This window comes from Callithrix jacchus, chromosome 22, assembly GCF_049354715.1.
Source record: "Callithrix jacchus isolate 240 chromosome 22, calJac240_pri, whole genome shotgun sequence".
NCBI lineage: Eukaryota > Metazoa > Chordata > Mammalia > Primates > Cebidae > Callithrix > Callithrix jacchus.
In genome coordinates, this window is record NC_133523.1 from 47,684,649 (window position 1) to 47,706,373 (window position 21,725).

Consider the following 21,725-nt stretch of genomic DNA (forward strand, 5'->3'; position numbering starts at 1 on the left):
ACTGGAACCCAGGTGGTAGAGGTTACAGTGAGCCAAGATCAGACCACTGCACTCCAGCCTGGTGACAGAGCAAGACTCCATCTCAAAAGAAAAAAAAAAAGAGAGAGAGAGAAAGGGTATTTTGTTCCTTCCAGCTGAAAGGTAGGAGGTCATGAGGAGGGCTTATGGGACTGCCTTGGGGTGGACCCACCGTGATTTGAGTGGCCTACAGGGAATCCCCAACAAAATTAGTTTCAAAAAGGTTTGTCCAGGAAGCACATGTGGGAGCTGGTCACTCGCATTTTGAGCCCTCCTTGAAGCGTTTAGACCTTTGGAGATAGAAACTGCGACACATGAGAGGGAAGAAATGAATCAGTGGTGAGATCCTGTGGAGTCCCACCCACAAGCAGCACCCTGTGACCCACTGCACACACCCTGAGGCCACAGCTCACGTCCTCCTTTAGCAAAAGAAGAGAAAAGGTGGGAAACAAATAATCTAAGAATGAGGGGAAAACAAGAAGAATGACCCCCTTGCAGGCAACTCCATTGGTTTTGTGGTGCGTCTGCTTGCTGGAGTTTGTGTAAAACAAAAATATATGGTCTTCGTGCACATTTACATCAAGGTAAGAGAGCCCTAAGGTCGACCTGCAAACTGTGGAGTTCCTCATCCTCCCTTTCTCTATTTTCTTTTCTGCCTGCTTTACATCTGCTGTTACTTTTCTACTGAGATAAAAACCACTGTTTAGATCCAAATGTGTTTTTGCAAGCTGGCAAATTTATATTAATATCTCATGGCTACAGTTTTGAAGTAAAAGCTATAGGATGCTTGTGTGGGGGGTGGGGGTGTGTGGGTATGGGTGTTCAAAAGTCTTTATAATAGATTTCTGTATGTCATGTTTAATTGGCAATTAAATCCATTTTAATTTCCCTCTAACACACCAGACTTCTTCCTCTGTACTCTGAGATGTAAGTTTTGCTATCTGATTTTGAAGAGTTTGAAAGGGCTGGGCATGGTAGCTCACACCTGTATTCCCAGTACTTTGGGAGACTGAGGTGGGTGGATCATTTGAGGTCAGGAGTCCAAAACCAGGCTGGCCAACATGGTGAACCTCCATTTCTACTAAAATGCAAAAATTAGCCAGGTGGTAGTGGCACACACCTGTAATCTCGGCTACTTGGGAGACTGAGGCAGGAGAATCGCTTGAGCACGGGAGCTGGAGGTTGCAGTCAGCCAAGAGCATGTCACTGCACTCTGGGTGACAGAGTGAGACCCTGCCTCAAAAAAAGAAAAAGTTTAAAAGTTTAAGATAGAAAAAAAAGAGTTTTTATGAATCTATAAGATCTGCTTCTATTATCAGGCCTAATATGTCCATGTATCTGTGTGTTGTATACATAAAGTTTCATTATTAAAAATATACAAAAGAGCTCTAATAATTGGCTTAGAGAAAATGAAAGCGCTTAAATCAAATAGTTAATCAGAAGAAAATGCTTCTTCAAGTTCACCTGACTTAAGTAAAATCTTTAATAAATAAGCTGGCTTTACAATTATTGGTAAAATAAGATTAGAAATGTCTTAAAGATTGTTAGCATTTGTTTGCATTTTTTGAGGTTTTGTGCTTATCCCTGCTGAAGACTATGAGATTCGCCATCAGGGTTATAATACTATACACCTAGCTGAAAACAGGATGATTTTTGCTTGTATAATTTTATAAATAATTACGCCATGTAACATTGTTGGTTAAATGAAAACAGCTAACTACTAAGTTATTGGTAAGAAAAAAAAATCCTTATATTTAACCATAAGTTTCCTTACTTAGCCAAACACCTGAAATTCATAGTTTATAACATGGTTACCAGGGAATTAATTTCCCTGCTGACTGTCACAGTCTTCATAGATAATCTAGGTAAACTATTAATCAAGCAAATGTAATGGAATAAATGCTTGTAAACAAACTTGTCACATAATTTAGAATCTAAAGTTATATTAAATAATAGGTATTAATTGGCTAGCTGGGTAGTTTACAATTTCAAAATTATAGGAAAATATTTTTAAGAACAATTCTTATTAAAAGACAAAATCTGTCTAAATCAAAGCTTATCTAAAGGTTATGTATAAAACAAGGTCAAAGGCAACAGGAAGTCAGAGCTGTAAAGAAAGGTAGAAATATAGAGACGAGTCGCCGGCGAAGGAGATGAAAAGGAGACTAATTTCACACAAGGAAGTATCTTAGGTAGTGAAGTTTTGTCCTAAAATAAAATAACTGGTTGTTCAAGAAAGAGGGATATTTAGGACCAAACAGGCAGTTTACGCTTATTCTAAGTGGTCTCCGTTAGTCACGCTCAGGTTAGTGAAAGAAGGAGTTTTCTTTTTTAAAAAAGGTTGTGCAAAAAAAAAGGTTGTGTAATGCAGTTGGTTATGATTAAGGAAAACATTGTAGTCATTCTACAGACGGTTCTTCAATATTTAAAAAATACACAAGAAGGGCCGGGCGCGGTGGCTCACGCCTGTAATCCCAGCACTTTGGGAGGCCGAGGCGGGTGGATCACGAGGTCAAGAGATCGAGACCATCCTGGTCAACATGGTGAAACCCCGTCTCTACTAAAAATACAAAAAATTAGCTGGACGTGGTGGCGCGTGCCTGTAATCCCAGCTACTCAGGAGGCTGAGGCAGGAGAATTGCCCGAACCCAGGAGGCAGAGGTTGCGGTGAGCTGAGATCCTGCCATTGCACTCCAGCCTGGGTAACAAGAGCGCAACTCCGTCTCAAACAAATAAACAAACAAACAAAAAAACAAGCTTTTACTAAAATATTAACTCATTATTCATGCAAAAAGTTTTTAATGTTTAAATTCTAAAATGTGTCTTTTTTAAATTCCTGTGATTAATATATCAAAGTTTGACTCTTTTTCTTTTGAAAAGGCCTTGGATGATAGGGCTCTCCTTCATCTTGTGTTGGCTTCTGTGACTTTTATTAATTATCTAAAGTAAGAGAGGAATTTTTATTTAAAAACAGAAAAATAAAATACCTTTTAGACCTGTGCTTTTTATTCTTTATGCCTGTTATATCTCTATCTTTATCTTTATATGTGTTATTTGGAGGTGATATTTCACTTCCAGAATACATGAAAGAGCCGATCTATTTTTTCTTTAAAGTAAGTGCTTATTAGATTGGCAGAAACTAGCTCAGATGCCTTTTAATTCACATAACGTTTATATTTAGTAAGATCAATTTAGCAAATGTAATCTCAATACTCTCTCCAGTCATTTAAAATCTTAAAGCCATGTTATGGTAAACCTCGGTTTTAAAAAAAATTTTTGCTTGAAATTCGAGTTACTAAATTAAAATCATAGGAACATAAACATGTTTTTGGTGAAGTTTATAAAATCCAAGGATGTGGATTTTTTGAAACAAAGGAAGGTTTTTTCCTAGTTAAGAAACTATTTAAGAGTTGCTTTAAAATGAAGGAAAAAATAGACAGATAAAACTATATAAAAAGAACAATTTAGCCAGGACAACAAAAGTTAACTCTGAGACCTGTGATTACCAAGAAAATAGTTGACATGGAGGAAAGGCAAAACCAAATAACTATTAAAAGCAGAGGCTGTAATATTCCATGCAGCAATCAAAAACGATGAGTTCGTGTCCTTTGTAGGGACATGGATGAATCTGGAGAACATCATTCTCAGCAAACTGACACAAGAACAGAAAATGAAATACCGCATGTTCTGACTCATAGGCGGGTGATGAGCAATGAGAACACGTGGACACAGGGAGGGGAGCATCACACACTGGGGTCTATTGGGGGTAATAGGGGAGGGACAGCTCGAGGGGGAGCTGGGGAGGGATAGTGTGATATAGCTGGCCTAGAGTTAGAACCTGTACAATGCCATTTTATAAAGAGATAAAACTGTTTCCATTCTCCTTACAATGACTGCTAACCTTGGCTTCTGTAAACTGCTAATTTACCTTGCAAAATGCAAAGAGAGGTAAAGCCGCATACCTTCTCTTTTCTGTAACTGCCAGAATTGCTGGCCTTTGTTTACCGGTACTGATCAGAGTAACCACCCCCAGATAATTCCATCCTGGCGCCAAGAAACTAAAAAGTCTGTGGAGCCTGCACTTGCCCAAATAATGTATAAACTAATGTTTATCTTAACTTCTGTAAACCTCTTAAGTGGCAATCGGAATGACAAAAGTCTCCTGGCCCTTGGAATGTCCAGAGGCCCCCTCAACCTCGTCTCAGCCTAGGAGGTGATTGACAGCTTTCATTCCCATCTCCACTCCTCACCGCCACTCCCAAGGTGGTTTTGTGGGTATAAAAAGGTCTTGTCACGTTTCTTTCTCTGCCACGGGTTGGAGAGACGTGAGTCCTCCGTGGTCGCTGGCAATAAACCCTGCAATTTGGCATACTTTTGTCTTGGTGTTAACTTTCTGTGCTCGGTCCGATACAACAATAGAATGGGGAGAAATGCCAGATGTGGGTGAAGGGGAGGAAGGCAGCAAATCACACTGCCACGTGTGTACCTGTGCAACTATCTTGCATGTTCTGCACAGGTACCCCAAAACCTAAAATGCAATTAAAAAAAAAAAAGCAGAGGGTGTAATGCAAAGGAATTGTTCCACTTTGTAGACTGGTATCATCCGTTTCTTAAACTATCTAAGTAGCGGAGTGTAAAAAATAACCACTTTAAGGGCAAAATTCTTAATTTTTAAATGCTTCAGAATTTAAGAGCTGGTTTGCGTTGATGCAGGACTCACTATTAAATAATCACTAATGAGTATACGTGATCCAAAGGCACAGGAGGTTATTCCGGAGAGAACAGCGAGCTTCGTGGACCAGATAAATGCCACTTAAAGGCCTGTTTACCCTGAGAAGGGGACCAGCCAACTCTCCCTAGAAAGCACCAAGAGCAGCACCCCAGGTGAAGCAGTTCATATGTTTCATATGTGAGCCATGTGGGGCTGGCGTGTGAAGCCTGTGAACTGAGTAACTATTAAAACCAGTCAACGGATGGTGAGCACTTGGGTGGGTTTCATGACTCCGCGGTTGTGAATCCTGCTGCAACAAACACAGTGAGTGCAGCTGTCTTTTTACACAATGACTTTTTTAAAAGCTGGATACCATGTAATGGGATTGCAAAGTAAAATGGTAGGTTTTTTTTTTTTTTGAGACGAAGTTTCGCTCTTATTACCCAGGCTGGAGTGCAATGGCACGATCTCGGCTCACCGCAGCCTCCGCCTCCTGAGTTCAGGCAATTCTCCTGCCTCAGCCTCCTGAGTAGCTGGGATGACAGGCACATGCCACCATGCCCAGCTAATTTTTGTATTTTTAGTAGAGACGGGGTTTCACCGTGTTGACCAGGATGGTCTCGATCTCTTGACCTCGTGATCCACCCGCCTCGGCCCCCAAAGTGCTGGGATGACAGGCTTGAGCCACCGCGCCCGGCCCGAAATGGTAGATTTATTTTTAGTTCTTTGAGATGGCTCCCTACTGCTTTCTGTGAAAGATAAACTCATTTACATTCCTACCAACAATGTATCCTTGCTAACCTCTGTCGGGTTTGACTTCTTAAGACTCACAGTTCTGACTGGTGTGAGTTGATACTCAGTGTGGTTTTAAGTTGATTTTCTCTGATGATTAATCACGTTGAGCATTTTTTAATGTGTTCCTTGGCCACTGATATTTCTTCTTTTGAGAAATGTCTGTTGATGTTGATGTTCTTTACTCAGTTTTCTATAAATCTGTTTATGGTTCTTTTCCGTGTGGTTTTTCACGTTCATGAAGTTGTTTGTGGTTTTTTTCAGGTTGAATTATTTGACTTCCTTGTAGATTCTGGACACTAATCTTTTGTTGGAGGCATGATTGGCAAATATTTTCTTCTGTTGTAGGCTGTCTGTTCCTTCTGTTGTAGGCTGTCTGTTCCTTCTGTTGTAGGCTGCCTGTTCCTTCTGTTGTATGCTGCCTGTTCCTTCTGTTGTAGGCTGTCTGTTCCTTCTTTTGTAGGCTGCCTGTTCCTTCTGTTGTAGGCTGCCTGTTCCTTCTGTTGTAGGCTGTCTGTTCCTCTGTTGTAGGCTGCCTGTTCCTTCTGTTGTAGGCTGCCTGTTCATTCTGTTGTAGGCTGTCTGTTCATTCTGTTGTAGGCTGTCTGTTCCTTCTGTTGTAGGGTGTCTGTTCCTTCTGTTGTAGGCTGCCTGTTCATTCTGTTGTAGGCTGTCTGTTCCTTCTGTTGTAGGCTGTCTGTTCCTTCTGTTGTAGGGTGTCTGTTCCTTCTGTTGTAGGCTGCCTGTTCATTCTGTTGTAGGCTGTCTGTTCCTTCTGTTGTAGGCTGCCTGTTCCTTCTGTTGTAGGCTGCCTGTTCCTTCTGTTGTAGGGTGTCTGTTCCTTCTGTTGTAGGCTGCCTGTTCCTTCTGTTGTAGGCTGTCTGTTCCTTCTGTTGTAGGCTGTCTGTTCCTTCTGTTGTAGGCTGCCTGTTCCTTCTGTTGTAGGCCGCCTGTTCCTTCTGTTGTAGGCCGCCTGTTCCTTCTGTTGTAGGCCGCCTGTTCCTTCTGTTGTAGGCTGCCTGTTCCTTCTGTTGTAGGCTGCCTGTTCCTTCTGTTGTAGGCTGCCTGTTCCTTCTGTTGTAGGCCGCCTGTTCCTTCTGTTGTAGGCCGCCTGTTCCTTCTATTGTAGGCTGCCTGTTCATTCTGTTGTAGGCTGTCTGTTCCTTCTGTTGATTGTTTCTTTTGCTGTGCAGAAGCCTTTAATTTGAATCATGTCTCATTTGTTTGTATATTTGGGGTTTTGTTGCATTTTTAAAGAGTCTTTACCATAAGTTCTTCGCCTGGGCCAATGTTCAGAAGAGTTTCTCCCAAGTATTGTTTTAGGATTTATGTAGTTTCAGGGCCTTACATTGAGGTCTTTATCTCGAGTTAATTTTTCTACATGGTGGCAGATGGGGTCCAGTTTATTCTTCTGCGTATAGCTACCCGGTTTCCCCAGCACCCTTTATTGAATAGGGTGCCTTCTCCATTGTTTATTTTTGTTGACTTTAGCCAAGCTCAGTATGTTGTAGGCACGTAGCTTTATTTCTGGTTTCTCTGTTCTGTTTCCTTGGCATCTCTGTATGTTTTTGTACTACTAGATGCTGTTTTAGTTACCTTCGCCTTGTGGTATAATTTGAAGTCAGACAGTGTGATGCTTCCAGGGTTGTTCTTCTTGCACAGAATTGCTTTAGCTGTTCAGGCTAATTTCTGGTTCCAAATGAATTCAAAAGTTGCTTTTTCTCTAATTCTGTTAAAGAAATGACATTGGTAATTTGACAGGAATTGTGTTGAATCTATAGTGTGCTTTGGGCAATATACTCATTTTAACAATATTGATTCTTCCCATTTGTGAGCAAGGAATGTTTTTCTATTTGGTTGTGTTGCCTACAATTCCTTTCATCAGCGTTTCATCATTCTCTGTGTAGAGGTCTTTCACCTGCTTGGTTAAATATGCTTCTCAGTGTGTGTGTCTGTGTGTGTGTTTGTGTGTGTGTGTTTTTGTGTGTGTGTCTGTGTGTTTGTGTGTGTTTTTGTGTTTGTGTGTGTTTGTGTTTGTGTGTGTTCGTGTGTGTGCTTATGTGTGTGTGTGTTTGTGTGTGTGTTTGTGTGTATGTTTGTGTGTGTGTTTGTATGTGTGTTTGTGTGTGTGTGTGTGTGTGTTTAGTTTGGTTCTCAGCTTGAATGGTACTGATGTATAGAAAGGCTACTGATTTTTGTACCTTGATTTTGTATACAGAGACTTTACTGACGTCATTGATCAAGTCTACAAGACTTCTGGAAGAATCTTCAGGATTTTCAGGTATATGCTCGTGTCATCAGCATACACAGATAATTTCACTTCCTCTTTCCCAATCTGGATGCGCTTCCTTCTGTTGCCCGAGTGCTCTGGTGAGGACTTCTAGATTGGCGTTGAACTGGAGTGGTGAGAGTGGATATCCTTGTCTTGTTCCATTTCTTGGGAAAACCGTTCACTTCTCCCCCTTCAATTTGATGTTGGCTGTGTGTTTGTCATGCAGGGCTCCTATTATTTTGGGCTGTGTTTCTTTTATGCCTAGTGTGTTGAGGGATTTTATCATGAAGGGATGTTGAACTCTATTGAATAGTTTGTCTGCATCTGTTGAGATGATAAAATGCTTTTTGTTCTTAGTTCAAGTTTATGTCATGAGTCACCTTAGTTGACTTGCATATATTGAACGATCCTTTCATCCTGGGAGGAAGACAACTTGATTATGATGAATTATGTTTTTGATGCACTGTTAGATTCCGTTTGTTGATATTTTCTTGAGGATTTTCCCCTCTGTGTTCTTCAGGTCTCTTGGCCTGTAGTTTTATTCTTCTGTTGAGTCCTTGTCTGACTTTACTATCAGGGTGATACTGGTTTCATAGAATGAGCTAGGAATGAATCCCACTTCCTTGATTATTTGGGAATAGCTTCAGTGTGATTGCTACCAGCTCTTCTTTGTACATGTGGTAAAGTTTGACGGTGAATCCATCTGTTCCTGGGCTTTTTTGCTGGAAGAAGTTTTAGTAGTGATTCTTTTTCATTGCTTGTTGTTGGTCTGTTGAGGGTTTCTATTTTTTCCTGTGCAATCTTGGGAAGTTGTATGTGTCTAGGAATCCATCCATTTTCTTCTAGGTTTTCTGGTTGATGTGCATCAAGGTGTTCGCGGCCGTCTCTGATGATCTTTTGTATTTCTGTGGTGTTGGCTGTAATGTCATCTTTCTCATTTCTGATTGTGCTCATTTAAATCTCCTTTTTATTGGTTAGTGTAGTCAGCCTTCTGTCAATATTGTTTATACTTTCAAAAGCCCAACTTTTTATTTCCTTGATTCTTTGCAATATTTACGTCTCAGTCTCATTCTTTTTCTGTCCTTTTGGAGTTTCCTTTTTTTTCAGGGTCTATTGCCAGACAGTGAATGTGATCCTTAGGTGGTGCCACAATATTCAGATTTTTCACACATCAGAATCCTCACACTGATTCCTTGTCATCTGGAGAGGCTGCCACTCATTCTCTTCGGATTTATTTTCACCGGGATGGGGTTCCTTTGCACATTTCCCCCAGCCCCGCAGGGAGTGTGACTGTAGAGCATGCTGGGAAGGGTCTTTTGGCTTTTTCCATAGTCTTGGGCACTTCTGCAGCAGGGTTTGTGTTGGGCTGTGCGGTTCAAATTGCAGGCGGGGAGCTGGTGCTTAAGGGGAAGAGCCAGCCCCTGCACAAGCAGGTGGGTGTGGACCTGTCTGCTTCCTGTGAGGTGCTGTCTGTTTTTTCAGGGGAGGGGCTGGAGTGTGGAGTGTCTGGAGCCCTGAGCTTCCTGTTCCGCGGGGTGAGGAAACACAGCTGGGCAGAGCCGGAACCCCTGGCTTACCCACAAATATCCTAATGATGCAGCAGTCCTGATGGGTGTGGCTGGGGCAGCATGTGGGCAATGCCCTGAGGTCTCTGCTGGGGGAGAAGGGGGGCGGTGATGGACCTACATCCATTTCCATTCCTCACTGGGGAGAACATTATCTGTTTCCCTATCACACGTCTGCTCCAGGACTCATGAGTCTCTGTTCAGACACACACTGTTGTCTCTCCCCAGGCCACTGTGTGGCTGAGAGCCGTGGGAAACACCTGCCTGCCACTCTCTGCAGGAATCATCCCAAGGTAGAACCTCCTCACTCAGCGCAGCGCAGACACCTCAGCAGGTGCCCGTGTCTGTCGTGGTCACACTGGTGCTTCATGTAGCTGGGATGTGGGGCTTCTGCCTTTCTGGCTGGACAAGTGGATGTCAGTTGTGGTGTTGCTGGCTGGGGGGACCCGACCTCAGGCCCTGGGGTGAGTGGTCAGGTGCCAGCAGAGTGGGAAAGGGCTGGCAGTTCCCCGGATCACAGGCCAGCTGGACAGTGCGTGAGTCATAAAGGGCGGGACTGGGATTCAGCTGTTCCAGGTTTCAGGTGCCGGCTGTGATGAGGAGGGACGGGCCAGTCCCCAGGTCACTGGCAGAACTCTCAGGTGGGGCAGGCAGAACGCTCAGGTGGTAGAGCCTGGGGGCAGATCACAGGCCTGTGAGGACTGGGCTATCAGAAGGGGGCTGCGGCTGAAATGTTCAGGTGGGGGCTGGGCAGCTGTGCTGTGGACCTGTCCCTGGGGAGGGCAGGACCCCACGGCTGGGGCTCTGGAGACTGGCAGGTGTGGGCGCAGGGCCCACTCGCACTTCCCTCCTGAAGAAGTGGCACTCAGTTTTACTCTGGGGACATGCAAATGTGCCTGGTCTCCCTCCCTGGGCTTGGGGCAGCAGGGGCCGAGGTAGAGGTGGCAGTGAATTCAAAGGGTTTGTCAGGGGCCTCCGAGCATTGGGCTTTCAGAGGGGACCCAGCCAGGGCCACAGTGTTCAGGTGGGGGCAGGACAGGTGCACTGGGGCCCTGAAGCTGGCAAGCCCCATTTAGCAGGAAGGAAGCCCCGTTTAGCAGGAAGGAATCCCCATTTAGCAGGAAGGAAGCCCCATTTAGCAGGAAGGAAGCCCCATTTAGCAGGAAGGAAGCCCCGTTTAGCAGGAAGGAAGTCCCGTTTAGCAGGAAGGAAGCCCCATTTAGCAGGAAGGAAGCCCCATTTAGCAGGAAGGAAGCCCCATTTAGCAGGAAGGAAGCCCCGTTTAGCAGGAAGGAAGCCCCATTTAGCTGGAAGCAACAGAAGTGAGGGCGCCATGGGGTGCTCAGCTTGGCTGGTCCTGTGCCCCAGCTGTCATATTTATCCTGGGAGCCCACGGAGGTGCCTGGCCTCCTCCCTCCCTGCTAAGGCAGCGGCAGCTGGACCCAGTCTGCTCAGTGATCAGAAGCCTGTGGGATTCCGTGTGGACTCTGGAGGCAACTCTGCCAAATCTCCAGGAACTCCTTGTGTGCCTCCGTAGGCCAAGGTGGGTCAAGGTGGGTCAATCCTCTTCTGTGAGCAGGATTGTAAAGGGCCAAGACAAGGGTGTGGATCCCAGGGGCCTCACACACACTCACCTCTTCCCTTTGTTAAGGAGCCTCTCACCCACTCACCCCTTCCCAGTGTTAGGGAATCTGTCACTCACTCACCCCTTCCTCATGTTAGGGAATCTGTCACTCACTCACCACTTCTCCATGTTAGGAACCTCTCCTGGCTCTCAGCTTTTCTTCCCTGTGCTTTCCAAGTCCTCACTCTCTGGTGAGCCCCAGTGCGCTTTTAGAAGATCCACTTGGTATTTTGTTATTTACTCACCATTTTGATTTCTCTTAACGAGAGAGGCACATGCCCCCTGTTTCCGTTCAGCCAACTTGAACCTGAACCCCCAGTCATGTTTTCCACCATGGTTGACTTTGGGAAATCCAGTCCCAATGTGCTTGCCATTCATTTCAGAATCATTTTTATTTTCTCCAGTAGTTTTAAAATTACTTTTTATTTATTCTAAACATCCTTCACTCTACTGTAGTGAAGACATTCATTTCATTTATAAATGTGTGCACATTAAGCTTCTGTTTTTTTGTCATTTCTGTAAAAATGTCAACTATTTTCTTTGCAGGTATTTACTGACTCACATACTCCTTATTTCCTTCATTCCAAAAGTGTGACACGTAGAGAGATATCAGTTTACTCTGGTCATTTTATTTCTTGTGTGCATTAATTACCTTTTCTATTTTTTTCATTTCTAAGGTTTCTCTGATGACTTCTGAAAATTTTAATAATATTCTACACCAATACAATATTTATCATTTTAGCTGTGACTTGTTCTTCATGAAATTATTTCTAAATATGCTAATATAATTTACTATTTTTCATCTCACAATATCTCTCCAATTTATTTCTATAATTGCCTGTTTCTTCTCTAATTGATTTTGTGATTTTCATTTTTTTTTTTTTGAGACAGAGTTTTGCTCTTGTTACCCAGGCTGGAGTGCAATGGTGCGATCTCGGCTCACCGCAACCTCCGCCTCCTGGGTTCAGGCAATTCTCCTGCCTCAGCCTCCTTAGTAGCTGGGATTACAGGCACGCACCACCATGCCCAGCTAATTTTTTGTATTTTTAGTAGAGACGGGGTTTCACCATGTTGACCAGGATGGTCTCGATCTCTTGACTTCGTGATCCACCTGCCTCGGCCTCCCAAAGTGCTGTGATTACAGGCAAAAGCTACCGCGCCCGGCTGGATTCTGTGATTTTCATTCCTCTGGGGTGGTTTTCCTCTCACACACCTGATCTTCCATACAGAGTCTCCTAGGGCTGACTCAGGAATGAAAACAGATGAGGTATTGCTGTAGCCGCTCCAGCCCTGCAGTGTCAGGATCACTGCCAAGCTTAGAATCAGCTTCAGGACCTGCCCGGCACAGTGGGACCTGTGTGAGCCTCACACTCATGTGTGAGAGGTGATGGTCCAACAATGATAAAGCACTTCTGTGTCATGCGCACGCGGGAAAGGTGGCTCAGAGCTCAGTGTGGCCCGGGTCACTGAGCTGAGCTATCCCAGATTCTGTCCACAAACACAGACGAGGGGGAGCCACGGTCTCCCTAGGGTCCCACGGTTTCCTCCACTTTTTCTTTGTTCTGAGATACAAAGTGCCACGACTGCTCTGTGGGCTGGACAGATGCATGTTTCACCTGCAGACTTGAACCGAAGCTGAGGTCTCCAACATTCCTAGGTACTGATAAAGCGCCTTAGGTTGTTTCTAGAAAACACTGAAAAATTAACCCTTTTGCCAATGATGTAGAAACAAGCCCTGCCCTGAACCAAACTCCTGAAACTCTCAGGTTAAACTTCATGACCCCAAGTCCCTCACTGCAGACACCCAACAGAAAAGTCACAGATGCAGGATGAGATGATTCATTTTTAAAAAGGGGAAGTTGAGATGGGAACTATTTGGTTGAAAGAAAACCCACAATCCGGTTCCAAGAAAGAAGCCAACTTTCCTTCCCCTGTTTCCCTGCATTTCTGTTCTGTGCCCACGGCCACAGACAGCTCTACCTGGACTACACAGACAGATGTGAGATGCGTCTCTGCTGATCTGAGCCTGCCTGGAGCATGGACCTGCATCTTCCCTGAAGCATGTCCAGGGCTGAAGAGACAACTGCCTAAGTAAGAACCCCACACTGCTGTGCTGATGGACAGGGTGAAGGAGGGAGGGAGACCTCATGGGAGGCTGAGAAGGAACAGGAATCCTTAGCTCACCCTCATCTGGAAGGGCAGATACAGGAAGGCACCAGTTCTATTTGCTGCTGCATCCCGGCTCTCAGTGAGATGAGGACAAAGCAGACAGACAGTGGCTGGGGGTCAGGAAAGACCCCATTACAGTCTGAAATGTCTGCAGAGGGGTTGGACCCACCCCCACCCCCACCTCAAACCTAAAGGAATGAGAGCCAGGCTCCTGGGGAGGGCAGTTCTGCTTCCCGTGTGGCTGCAGATGACACAACCCCATGACAAGAACGACCCAGCCTCTGAGTGTCCACACCCTGTCTCTCTGTCCTGCCAGCACTGAGGGCTCATCCATCCGCAGAGCAGGGCGGTGGGAGGAGACGCCATGACCCTCATCCTCATGGTCCTGATCTGTCTCGGTGAGATTTGAAGAGGGAGGGGAGATTCTAACCTAGGAGGGACCTCACCCCACAGCCAAACTGGTCCATGAGGAGAGACCCCAGGGGCTCACAAAGACCCCAGGGAGGGGAGGAGCTGCTCAGGCTTCAGGGGCAAATCTCTCACAGGGAACTCTCTTCCAGGGCTGAGTCTGGGCTCCAGGAACCACGTGGAGGTAGGTGAGTCTGTCCCCAGCTGGCCCAGGTCCTCCTCCTCACTGGGGACAAGGTCCACCCCCGTGCAGCTGCGGAGGGGAATAGCAGTTCTGACTTATGGGGGTCTGGAGGGTCCTGTGGCTGGGAGCTGGAATCTGTTAGGTGGGAAATGACTTAGAATCTGACCTTTGATTTCCTGCCAGAGACCTTCCACAAGCCCACCCTCTGGGCTGAGCCAGGCTCTATGATCACCCAGGAGAGTCCCGTGACCCTCAGATGTCAGGGGAGCCTGGAAACCCAGGAGTACCATCTATATCGAGAAAAAAAAGCAGCATACTGGATTACATGGATCCCACAGGAGCTTGTGAAGAAGGGCCAGTTCCCCATCCAGTCCATTGCTGGGGAACACACAGGGCGGTATCGCTGTCAGTATCACAGACGCACTCGCTGGTCAGAGCCCAGTGACCCCCTGGAGCTGGTGATGACAGGTGAGAGACACGCAGGGGTCCCAGCCCCAGGCTCTGCCCTCAGGAAGGGGCTCTGCACTCAGGGGCATCTCCCTCTCACAGCCCAGCCCTGGTGATGATGTGGGAGGTGTGAGCCCCACTTAACATGGTGCCTCCTTCTCTTCTAGGATATTACAGCAAACCCACCCTCTCAGCCCTGCCCAGCCCTGTGGTGACCCCAGGAGGAAGTGTGACCCTCCAGTGTAGCTCACAGGTGGCATTTGATGGCTTCATTCTGTGTAAGGAAGGAGAAGATGAACACCCACTGTGCCGGAGCTCCCAGCCCCGTACCCGTGGGTCGTCCTGGGCCGTCTTCTCTGTGGGCCCTGTGAGCCCGAGTTGCAGGTGGACGTACAGGTGCTATGGTTATGACTCAAGCTCTCCCTATGTGTGGTCTTCACCCAGTGATCTCCTGGAGCTCCTGGTCCCAGGTGAGAAATTCAAAGCATTGTCTGGAGATCCCTGAGTCTCCGGGCAGATGGGGAGGAGCTGCGTCTCAGGGCAGCTCCAGGTGGGACAGTGTTGGGGTGAGAGGGCTCAGGGTTCCTGGGCCAGAGACACAGGAAGATCAGCAGTGGTGAGGCTGGGGGAGAGGGAGCATTTGTGGGGAGCCTGAGGGTCGGCTCCTGGAGACCATGACCACCTTTCCCAGGTGTTTCTGAGAAGCCATCACTCTCAGTGCAGCCGGGTCCTATTGTGGCCCCTGGGGAGACCCTGACCCTCCAGTGTGGCTCTGATGTCGGCTACGACAGGTTCGCTCTGTACAAGGACTGGGGACCTGACCTCCTCCAGCGCCCTGGCCGGCAGACCCAGGCTGGGCTCTCCCAGGCCAACTTCACCCTGAGCCCTGTGAGGGTCTCCCACAGGGGCCAGTACAGATGCTCCGGTGCCCACAACATCTCCTCCGAGTGGTCGGCCCCCAGTGACCCCCTGGACATCCTGATCTCAGGTGAGGAGCCCAGCGGGTTCAGTCAGGGACCCAGGCTCTGCACAGGCCCTGCTGGGGGAGCGCAAGTGGTGAGGGGTGGATGAGGGGTGGCGGGTCCCAGGGGAGGAAGAGACAGGCAATGGGTGGGAAGGGGGAGACTCAGAAAACAGAGACAGAGACTGAGGGTCCCAGAGAGAGGCCTGGGGAGGTCTCAGCTCAGAACAAGGCGGGGCAGCCCCTCACCGATCCTTGTTCTCTCCAGGACAGATCCCTGACAGTCCCTCCCTCTCAGTGCAGCCGGGCCCCACAGTGGCCTCAGGAGAGGATGTGACCCTGCTGTGTCAGTCACAGGGGTGGATGCACACTTTCCTTCTGACCAAGGAGGGAGCAGCTGATGCCCCCGTGCGTCTAAGATCAAAGTACCAATCTGATAAGTACCAGGCTGAATTCCCCATGAGTCCTGTGACCTCAGCCCACGCGGGGACCTACAGGTGCTACGGCTCACGCAGCTCCAACCTCTACCCGCTGTCTCACCCCAGTGACCCCCTGGAGCTCGTGGTCTCAGGTGAGGGCCCTGACCCGGTCCTCTCTGAGCTCAGGCCCTGCCCCAGGAGATCTCTGGGCTGGGATGGAGGGAGGAGGGTCTGTAGGAGGCTCAGCCAGAGGGGCCTCAGCCCTGAGAGGGAAGGAGGACAATGGGGCCCTCCCAGGCAGACCCACCCTCAACAGCATCACCAGCATCATGAAGAGGAGAGGCGGGTAGGGGAGGGGACTGGAGGGCCACAGGGCCAATGTGGAGAAATTTGGTTTGAGGTGGAGGCTTCAGGCAAGACCCAGCTCCTCCATCTCCTCCCATTCCTTACCCAGGACCCTCCAGTGGACCCAGCCCTCCACCCACCGGTCCCACCCCCACACCTGGTGAGTAACTAAGGCCTCTTGTCTGGGAGGGAGTGCGGCCTCCCCCAGGGCAGTCCCGAGTCTCCCAGAGGATCCGTTTTCCCTCAAGGACTCAGCGCAGGCTTCCTCCAGGAGCTGGGCAGAGACAGAGCGGGGCACAGGCTCCCAGGGGCTCTGAGGCTGGGTTGCTGAGAGGTGGGGGCTGGAGGTAGAGGGAGATGTTGGGTCCCAGCCTGGGGGAGGAGCAGCCAGGCTGATATGGGGAAAAGGACAGCCCCAGCCCTCACCTCTGCGTCCTGACCCAGGAGGCCCTGGGGACCAGCTTGTCACTCCCCCAGATTCAGATCCCCAAAGTGGTGAGTGAGGGTCTCTGGGTGGCAGGTGGCCAGGGTCCAGGGGAGGCAAGGGTGGGTTCTGTCATTGGATTAAGGCTCCTCTGGAGATGGTGATGTGTACAGGCCCCTCCCCCACCTGGGCCTCAGTTTCTCCAAGAGTAAAGGAGAGAGGCCTGTGGGGTGGGAAAGTTCCTTTCAGCTCTGACTCCCAGCTGTGACCTCCTGGGAGAGGAGGCCTCCCAGGGAAGCCTCCAGACCTGATTCCACAGGGGCCTGTCCTGTCCCACCTGCAGCAGTGACAGTGATGCTGACCTGGGGTAGGGGAGGGGAGCAGGGCTATGGTTCAGGAGGCCAGGCTCTTTCCCTGCAGCTCTGGGTCTCAGCTCAGATGCAGGGAACAAGGGCTGCATGTCAGACTCCCGGGTTTCCTTCCCAGCTCTTCCACTGTCTGGCTGGGGGGCCTGGGGCAGGCGACTCCCCTCTCTCAGCCTCAGTTTTTCATCTGTAAAGTGGGTGGGGTGGATGTGTCAATTCCATGCTGCTCGACTGTAGTGGGGGTTGGAGGTGGTGAATAAGAGGCAGAGCAGTCACCTGCACACAGTAGGTGCTCAATCAGTAACACCACCCCATTCCTGACGTCCTCATGCTCAAGGTCTGGGAAAGCACCTGGGGGTTGTGACTGGGGCCTCAGTGGCCTTCATCCTGCTGCTCTTCCTCCTCCTCCTCCTCCTCATCCTCCGACATCGACATCAGGGCAAACGCTGGACATCAGGTGAGTATAGAAGGGGTGGGCTCAGGGCACTGGCCAGAGGGAATCCAAACCGCTGGGAAAACGCAGCTTTGAGAAACTGTTCTAGCATTTCTCACCAGGCAAATGGAGAAAGCACTTAGTGTCAGTCCCCACATACAAATGTAAAGTGTCCTTCGGGCTCTCTCCACCTTATGAGACATTTGGAGCATGGAAGCAGGAGTGTGTCCAGGTTTCCTTCCTCACCTTCGAGCTGCGTGTGCAGGGCAGGTGTTCCCGGGGCTGAGACTCTGTTCTTCTTCACACAGCCCAGAGAGAGGCTGATTTCCAACGTCCTGCAGGGGCTGTGGAGCCAGAACCCACAGGCAGAGGCCTGCAGAGGAGGTAATTTTGCCTGAAGACCCCAGACGCCCACCCACCCTGGCGCATACACTGCCCCTAAAGCTCCCATGTCCTCTCCTAGGTCCAGCCCAGCTGCCAACACCCAAGAAGAAACCCTCTGTGAGTGAGAGGAAGAGGTGACCCCAGCCAGGAGGGAGATGGGGGCCCACAGTTTCCATAGCAATGGGGAAAGGGCACAGGCTGGAAGGGGTCTGGGGCTTAGGGTGACAGGATCTCACCCCACACTGTGGGACATTGGGACATTACAGCCCCTCCCTGGATCTCAGTGGCCCCATCTGGGAGCTGGGCAGGGGCTGGCGGGGCTGAGAGGTCCCAGGGAACCTTCCCAGGAGACAAACCCCTTGCTCTGCCCAGCAGATGCTGCCGTGAAGGACACACAGCCTGAGGACGAGGTGGAGCTGGACACTCGGGTGAGACCCCGCCCCTGCCCCGGGCATCAAAGGCCTCCTGGTGCCGGATCTAATCCAGCAGGACTTCTCTGTCCTCCTTCCCCGGCTCTCAGCACTGTCCAGGGTGGACCCTCCGTGTCCAGCACGCTGCCTCCCGCCTGCTGTGACCTCACTCTCTCCTGGTGTCCTGGGACCTCGTGGGCCTCCTCCCGGGTCCCCTTCCTGCTCCTCGTCCTCTGTTTGCCTGTCTGGTTGTTAGAGGGCTCCCCAGGCCTCAGGAGGATGAGGAATGAACCACCCCGGCACCCTGGGCTTCCCTTCATTCATTCACCCAGCGAGTGTTCCCAGGAGCTCCCTGTGGATGGGGCTCCCCGTGGGAGCTGCAGACACAGCAGGGAGCAAAGCCGCCCCTGCCCTCCTGAGCTCACCTCGTGGTGGGAGACAAAATGCAAATAAACACAGTGTCCAGGAGTGCGACGTGCTGTAAGGAAAATGAACCAGGGAAAGGGCAGAGAGTGCAGGGCAGTGGGGCCAGTCTGAATGGTAAGGCGAGGGCTGTCTGGTCAGCTGTCATCTGAGAAGCCTGGACGGAGAGGGCCACACCATCCTCTAATGGACGAGCCCCTGCAGGCAGAGGAAACAGCAGTGCAAAGGCCCCGAGGCCACAGTGAGCTCTTGTGGGAAGGCGGGCGTGAGGCTTCAGCCAAATGGGCAAGGTCAGAGTGAGGAGGAGAGGCCAGAACCTCAGGGAGGGAGCAGCCAGACCCTCCACAGCCTTAGGGCGCCCTGAGATTCCATCAGGAAAGGGATGTAAACGGATCACTCTGGGAACAGTGGGGAAAATTTACTCCAGGGGGTCAGGGGGATTCAAGGACACCCCCCACCACTGTCTCTCCAGGACAGCCCACATGATGAAGACCCCCACGCAGTGACCTATGCTAAGGTGAATCACTCCAGACCCAGGAGAGAAATGGCCTCCCCTCTTTCCCCTGTCTGGGGAATTCCTGAGCACAAGGGACACACAAGCAGAAAAGTACAGGTAGGACAGTCAGGCAGGTCCTTTCCTCTCTCTCACCCCCACCACGTTCCTTCCCTCTCATTCTCCCCCTCTGCAGGCTGCTGCATCTGAAGCCCCCCAGGATGTGACCTATGCCCAGCTGCACAGCTTGACCCTTAAACGGGAGGCAACTGAGCCTCCTTCGTTCCAGGCAGGGGAGCCCCCAGCTGAGCACAGCATCTACGCCACTCTGGCCGTCCACTAGTCCAGGGAGGACCCAGTCTCTACACACCATGAAGACTCAGGACCCCAGAAGGCATGGAAGCTTCCCCCAGTCGGCACCATTGAACCCCAGCCAGCCTGAACCCCTAACATAGACCACCAGAAGATTCTAGGAACTTTGGGAGTCACCTGATTCTGCAAAGATAAATAGGATCCCTGTATTATCGAAATAAAGATGCAGACCTCTCAGCTCACAATGAGTTAACTGGTAAAACAAAACAGAAGTCTGAAAATGGTTTTAAATTGATTGATCATGTAAATATTACACATCAAACCAATGACATGGGATAGTAGGAGCTTCTAACGAGGACAAAGGAAAAATAGAGAAAAAGTAATAAAGTGATAAGGTTTATTCTTGAAAACATTAATGATACATGAATCTTGGCTACAATGAAAAAAAAAAAGCAGGCACACATTTCCATACAGGAACAAAATAGGAGGCAGCACTACAGACCCTACACACAGCTTTACAAAGGTGAAAGGAAACTGAGCAGTTCTGCACGGACATAACAGAAAATGCAGATGAGATAGATGAATATTCAACACTACAGTTTATTTAATGAACTTAAGGATAAATAGAAAATCTGAATCATCATATGTAAACATATATAAAATGTATGAATCCTGCAATCAAAAATGTTCTCACAAGGTAAATGTCACTTCAGAAAGGTTTGTTGGTGGCTTTTTCTAACTCTTATGCACTCAAGAAACACACACACACACCCCATACCCCAAACTTGCATAAATTTTCCCTGAGAATATTTTGTATATATTTACACAAATAAATTTTATCAGACTAGGAACAAATCGATACCAAAACCTGACAAGGAAACTACAGAATGGGAAAGTCATAGGAGATCTCTCAAAGAAATTTAAATCCCTTAACAAATATTGGCAAGTAACATTCATGTCTCTGTAAAATAGACAATATATCATGACCATAGTGGTTTTTATTATTCTTTTATTTTGCTTATGAAAAGCAAGGGTAGCTCAGGGGAGTGATAGCAGGGGTGGGGAGGGTTAACATTAGGAGAAATACCTAATGTAGGTGATGGGGGGGATGGAGGCAGCAAACCACCGTGGCACGTGTATACCTATGTAGCAATCCTGCAAGATCTGCACATGTACCCAGAACTTAAAGTATAATAAAAAAACTCGATCCGTGCAATTCAATATTTTAACAAAATTAACAAAAGTTATCAACTCAATAGACAAAGCTTTTGTCTTAGCACCTTTTCATATACATGCTGACCGTTTGCCTGTCTTCTTCTGAGAGATGCCTGCTAAGCTCCTTTGCCTGTGTTTCAAGTAGTTTTCGGTTTCTTGCTGTTTCGTTGTTTTAGTTCCTCATACATTTGTAAATATTAACCCTTTGTCAGGCATAGAGCGTGAAACTATTTCCTCCCATTTCTGCGTGGTCTCTTTACCCTGTTGTGTGCTGTGCAGAAGCTGTTCAGTTTGAAGCCACACCCTTTGCCTATTTTTGCTTTTGTTGCTTGTGTTTTCAGGGTCATATCCACAAAACCTGCCCCAACCAACTTTCTGAAGCTTTTCTTCCGCCTGTTTTGTATATGGGATAAGATAAGGTTCAATTTCATTCTTCTTCATGTAAATATTCCAGGATGTGACCTGTGCCCAGCTGCACAGCTTGACCCTCAAATAGGAAGCCAGGAAGCCTCCTTCCTGCCGGGAAAGGGAACCTTCAGCTGAGCCGAGCCTGGATGCGGCTCTGACCATCCACCTGCCCAGGGAGGATCCAGACTGCCACACTCCATGGAGACTCACTTCTCGAAGGACCGTTTATTCAGAATGACTGCCCCCTCTCTATTATACGTCCTTGGAACCTTTATTGAGAATCAACTCATCATAAACGTGTGTGTTTCATTCTTTGTTTTCATCCCTGTTGCACTGATCACTGTACCCGTTTCTATGCCAGTTCCGTGCTGCCTTGATTGTTGTAGCTTTGTAAGATATTTGGGGATTCCACAGTGTGATGCCTCCTTTTCCCCTTTGCTCCAGATTGTTTTGGCTATTTGGGGCCCTTTTGTAGTCCCATTCAAATTTTAGGATTTTTTTCTACTTCTGTGGAAAATGACGTTGGAATTTTGACAGGGATTGCATTGAGTCTGCAGGTATAAACATTTTTTTATGTTCCAGGGCACATGTGCAGGACGTGCGGGTTTGTTACATAGGTAGGCATGATGGTAGTTTGCTGCACCTATCAACCCGTCACCTAGGTATTAAGCCCAGCATGCATTAGCTGTTTTTCCTAATGCTCTCCCTCCCTTCATTCCCCACTCTTCCCCCACAGGCCCCAGTGTGTGTTGTTCCCCTCCCTGTGTCCATGTATTCTCCTTGTAATATAAACATTTTAACAATATTAATTCTTGCAGACCACGAACATAAGCTACCTTCTGATTTATATTTAATCAAAAGGTCTTCTTCAGTTTAATTCATCAATATTGGGAAGTTTTCCATGCAGACATATCCAACCTCCTCGGTTAAATTTAATTCTAAA

At 48.2% G+C, this 21,725-nt stretch overlaps 1 protein-coding gene across 7 annotated transcripts; it reads left to right on the forward strand.

Moving 5' to 3' along the window:
• The first annotated feature begins 441 nt into the window (after positions 1-441).
• On the forward strand, positions 442-19,426 carry LOC108589559 (leukocyte immunoglobulin-like receptor subfamily A member 3). 7 transcript variants are annotated; one of them, XM_078360884.1, is made up of 16 exons: positions 442-602; positions 7,740-13,073; positions 13,468-13,549; positions 13,712-13,747; positions 13,927-14,211; positions 14,358-14,660; positions 14,882-15,178; positions 15,420-15,722; positions 16,025-16,075; positions 16,360-16,410; positions 17,042-17,161; positions 17,446-17,521; positions 17,601-17,638; positions 17,897-17,949; positions 18,827-18,967; positions 19,044-19,426. In XM_078360884.1, the coding sequence occupies exons 3-16, from the start codon at positions 13,516-13,518 to the stop codon at positions 19,188-19,190; spliced, it is 1,935 nt and encodes a 644-aa protein (XP_078217010.1). In that variant the 5' UTR covers positions 442-602; positions 7,740-13,073; positions 13,468-13,515; the 3' UTR covers positions 19,191-19,426. The 7 variants fall into 7 exon arrangements, with proteins under 7 accessions (XP_078217010.1, XP_035141240.3, XP_035141238.3 ...); XM_035285349.3 differs by lacking the exon at positions 18,827-18,967; XM_035285347.3 differs by lacking the exon at positions 16,360-16,410.
• Positions 19,427-21,725: the final 2,299 nt, after the last annotated feature.

Excerpts from the sequence above, each read along its gene's own strand:
- LOC108589559 (XM_078360881.1), top strand. The coding sequence starts at position 13,516 with ATGACCCTCATCCTCATGGTCCTGATCTGTCTCG. Across the intron at positions 15,723-16,024 it reads CCTGGAGCTCGTGGTCTCAG|GACCCTCCAGTGGACCCAGC; the intron begins GTGAGGGCCCTG and ends TTCCTTACCCAG. Across the intron at positions 17,639-17,896 it reads CACCCAAGAAGAAACCCTCT|ATGCTGCCGTGAAGGACACA; the intron begins GTGAGTGAGAGG and ends TCTGCCCAGCAG.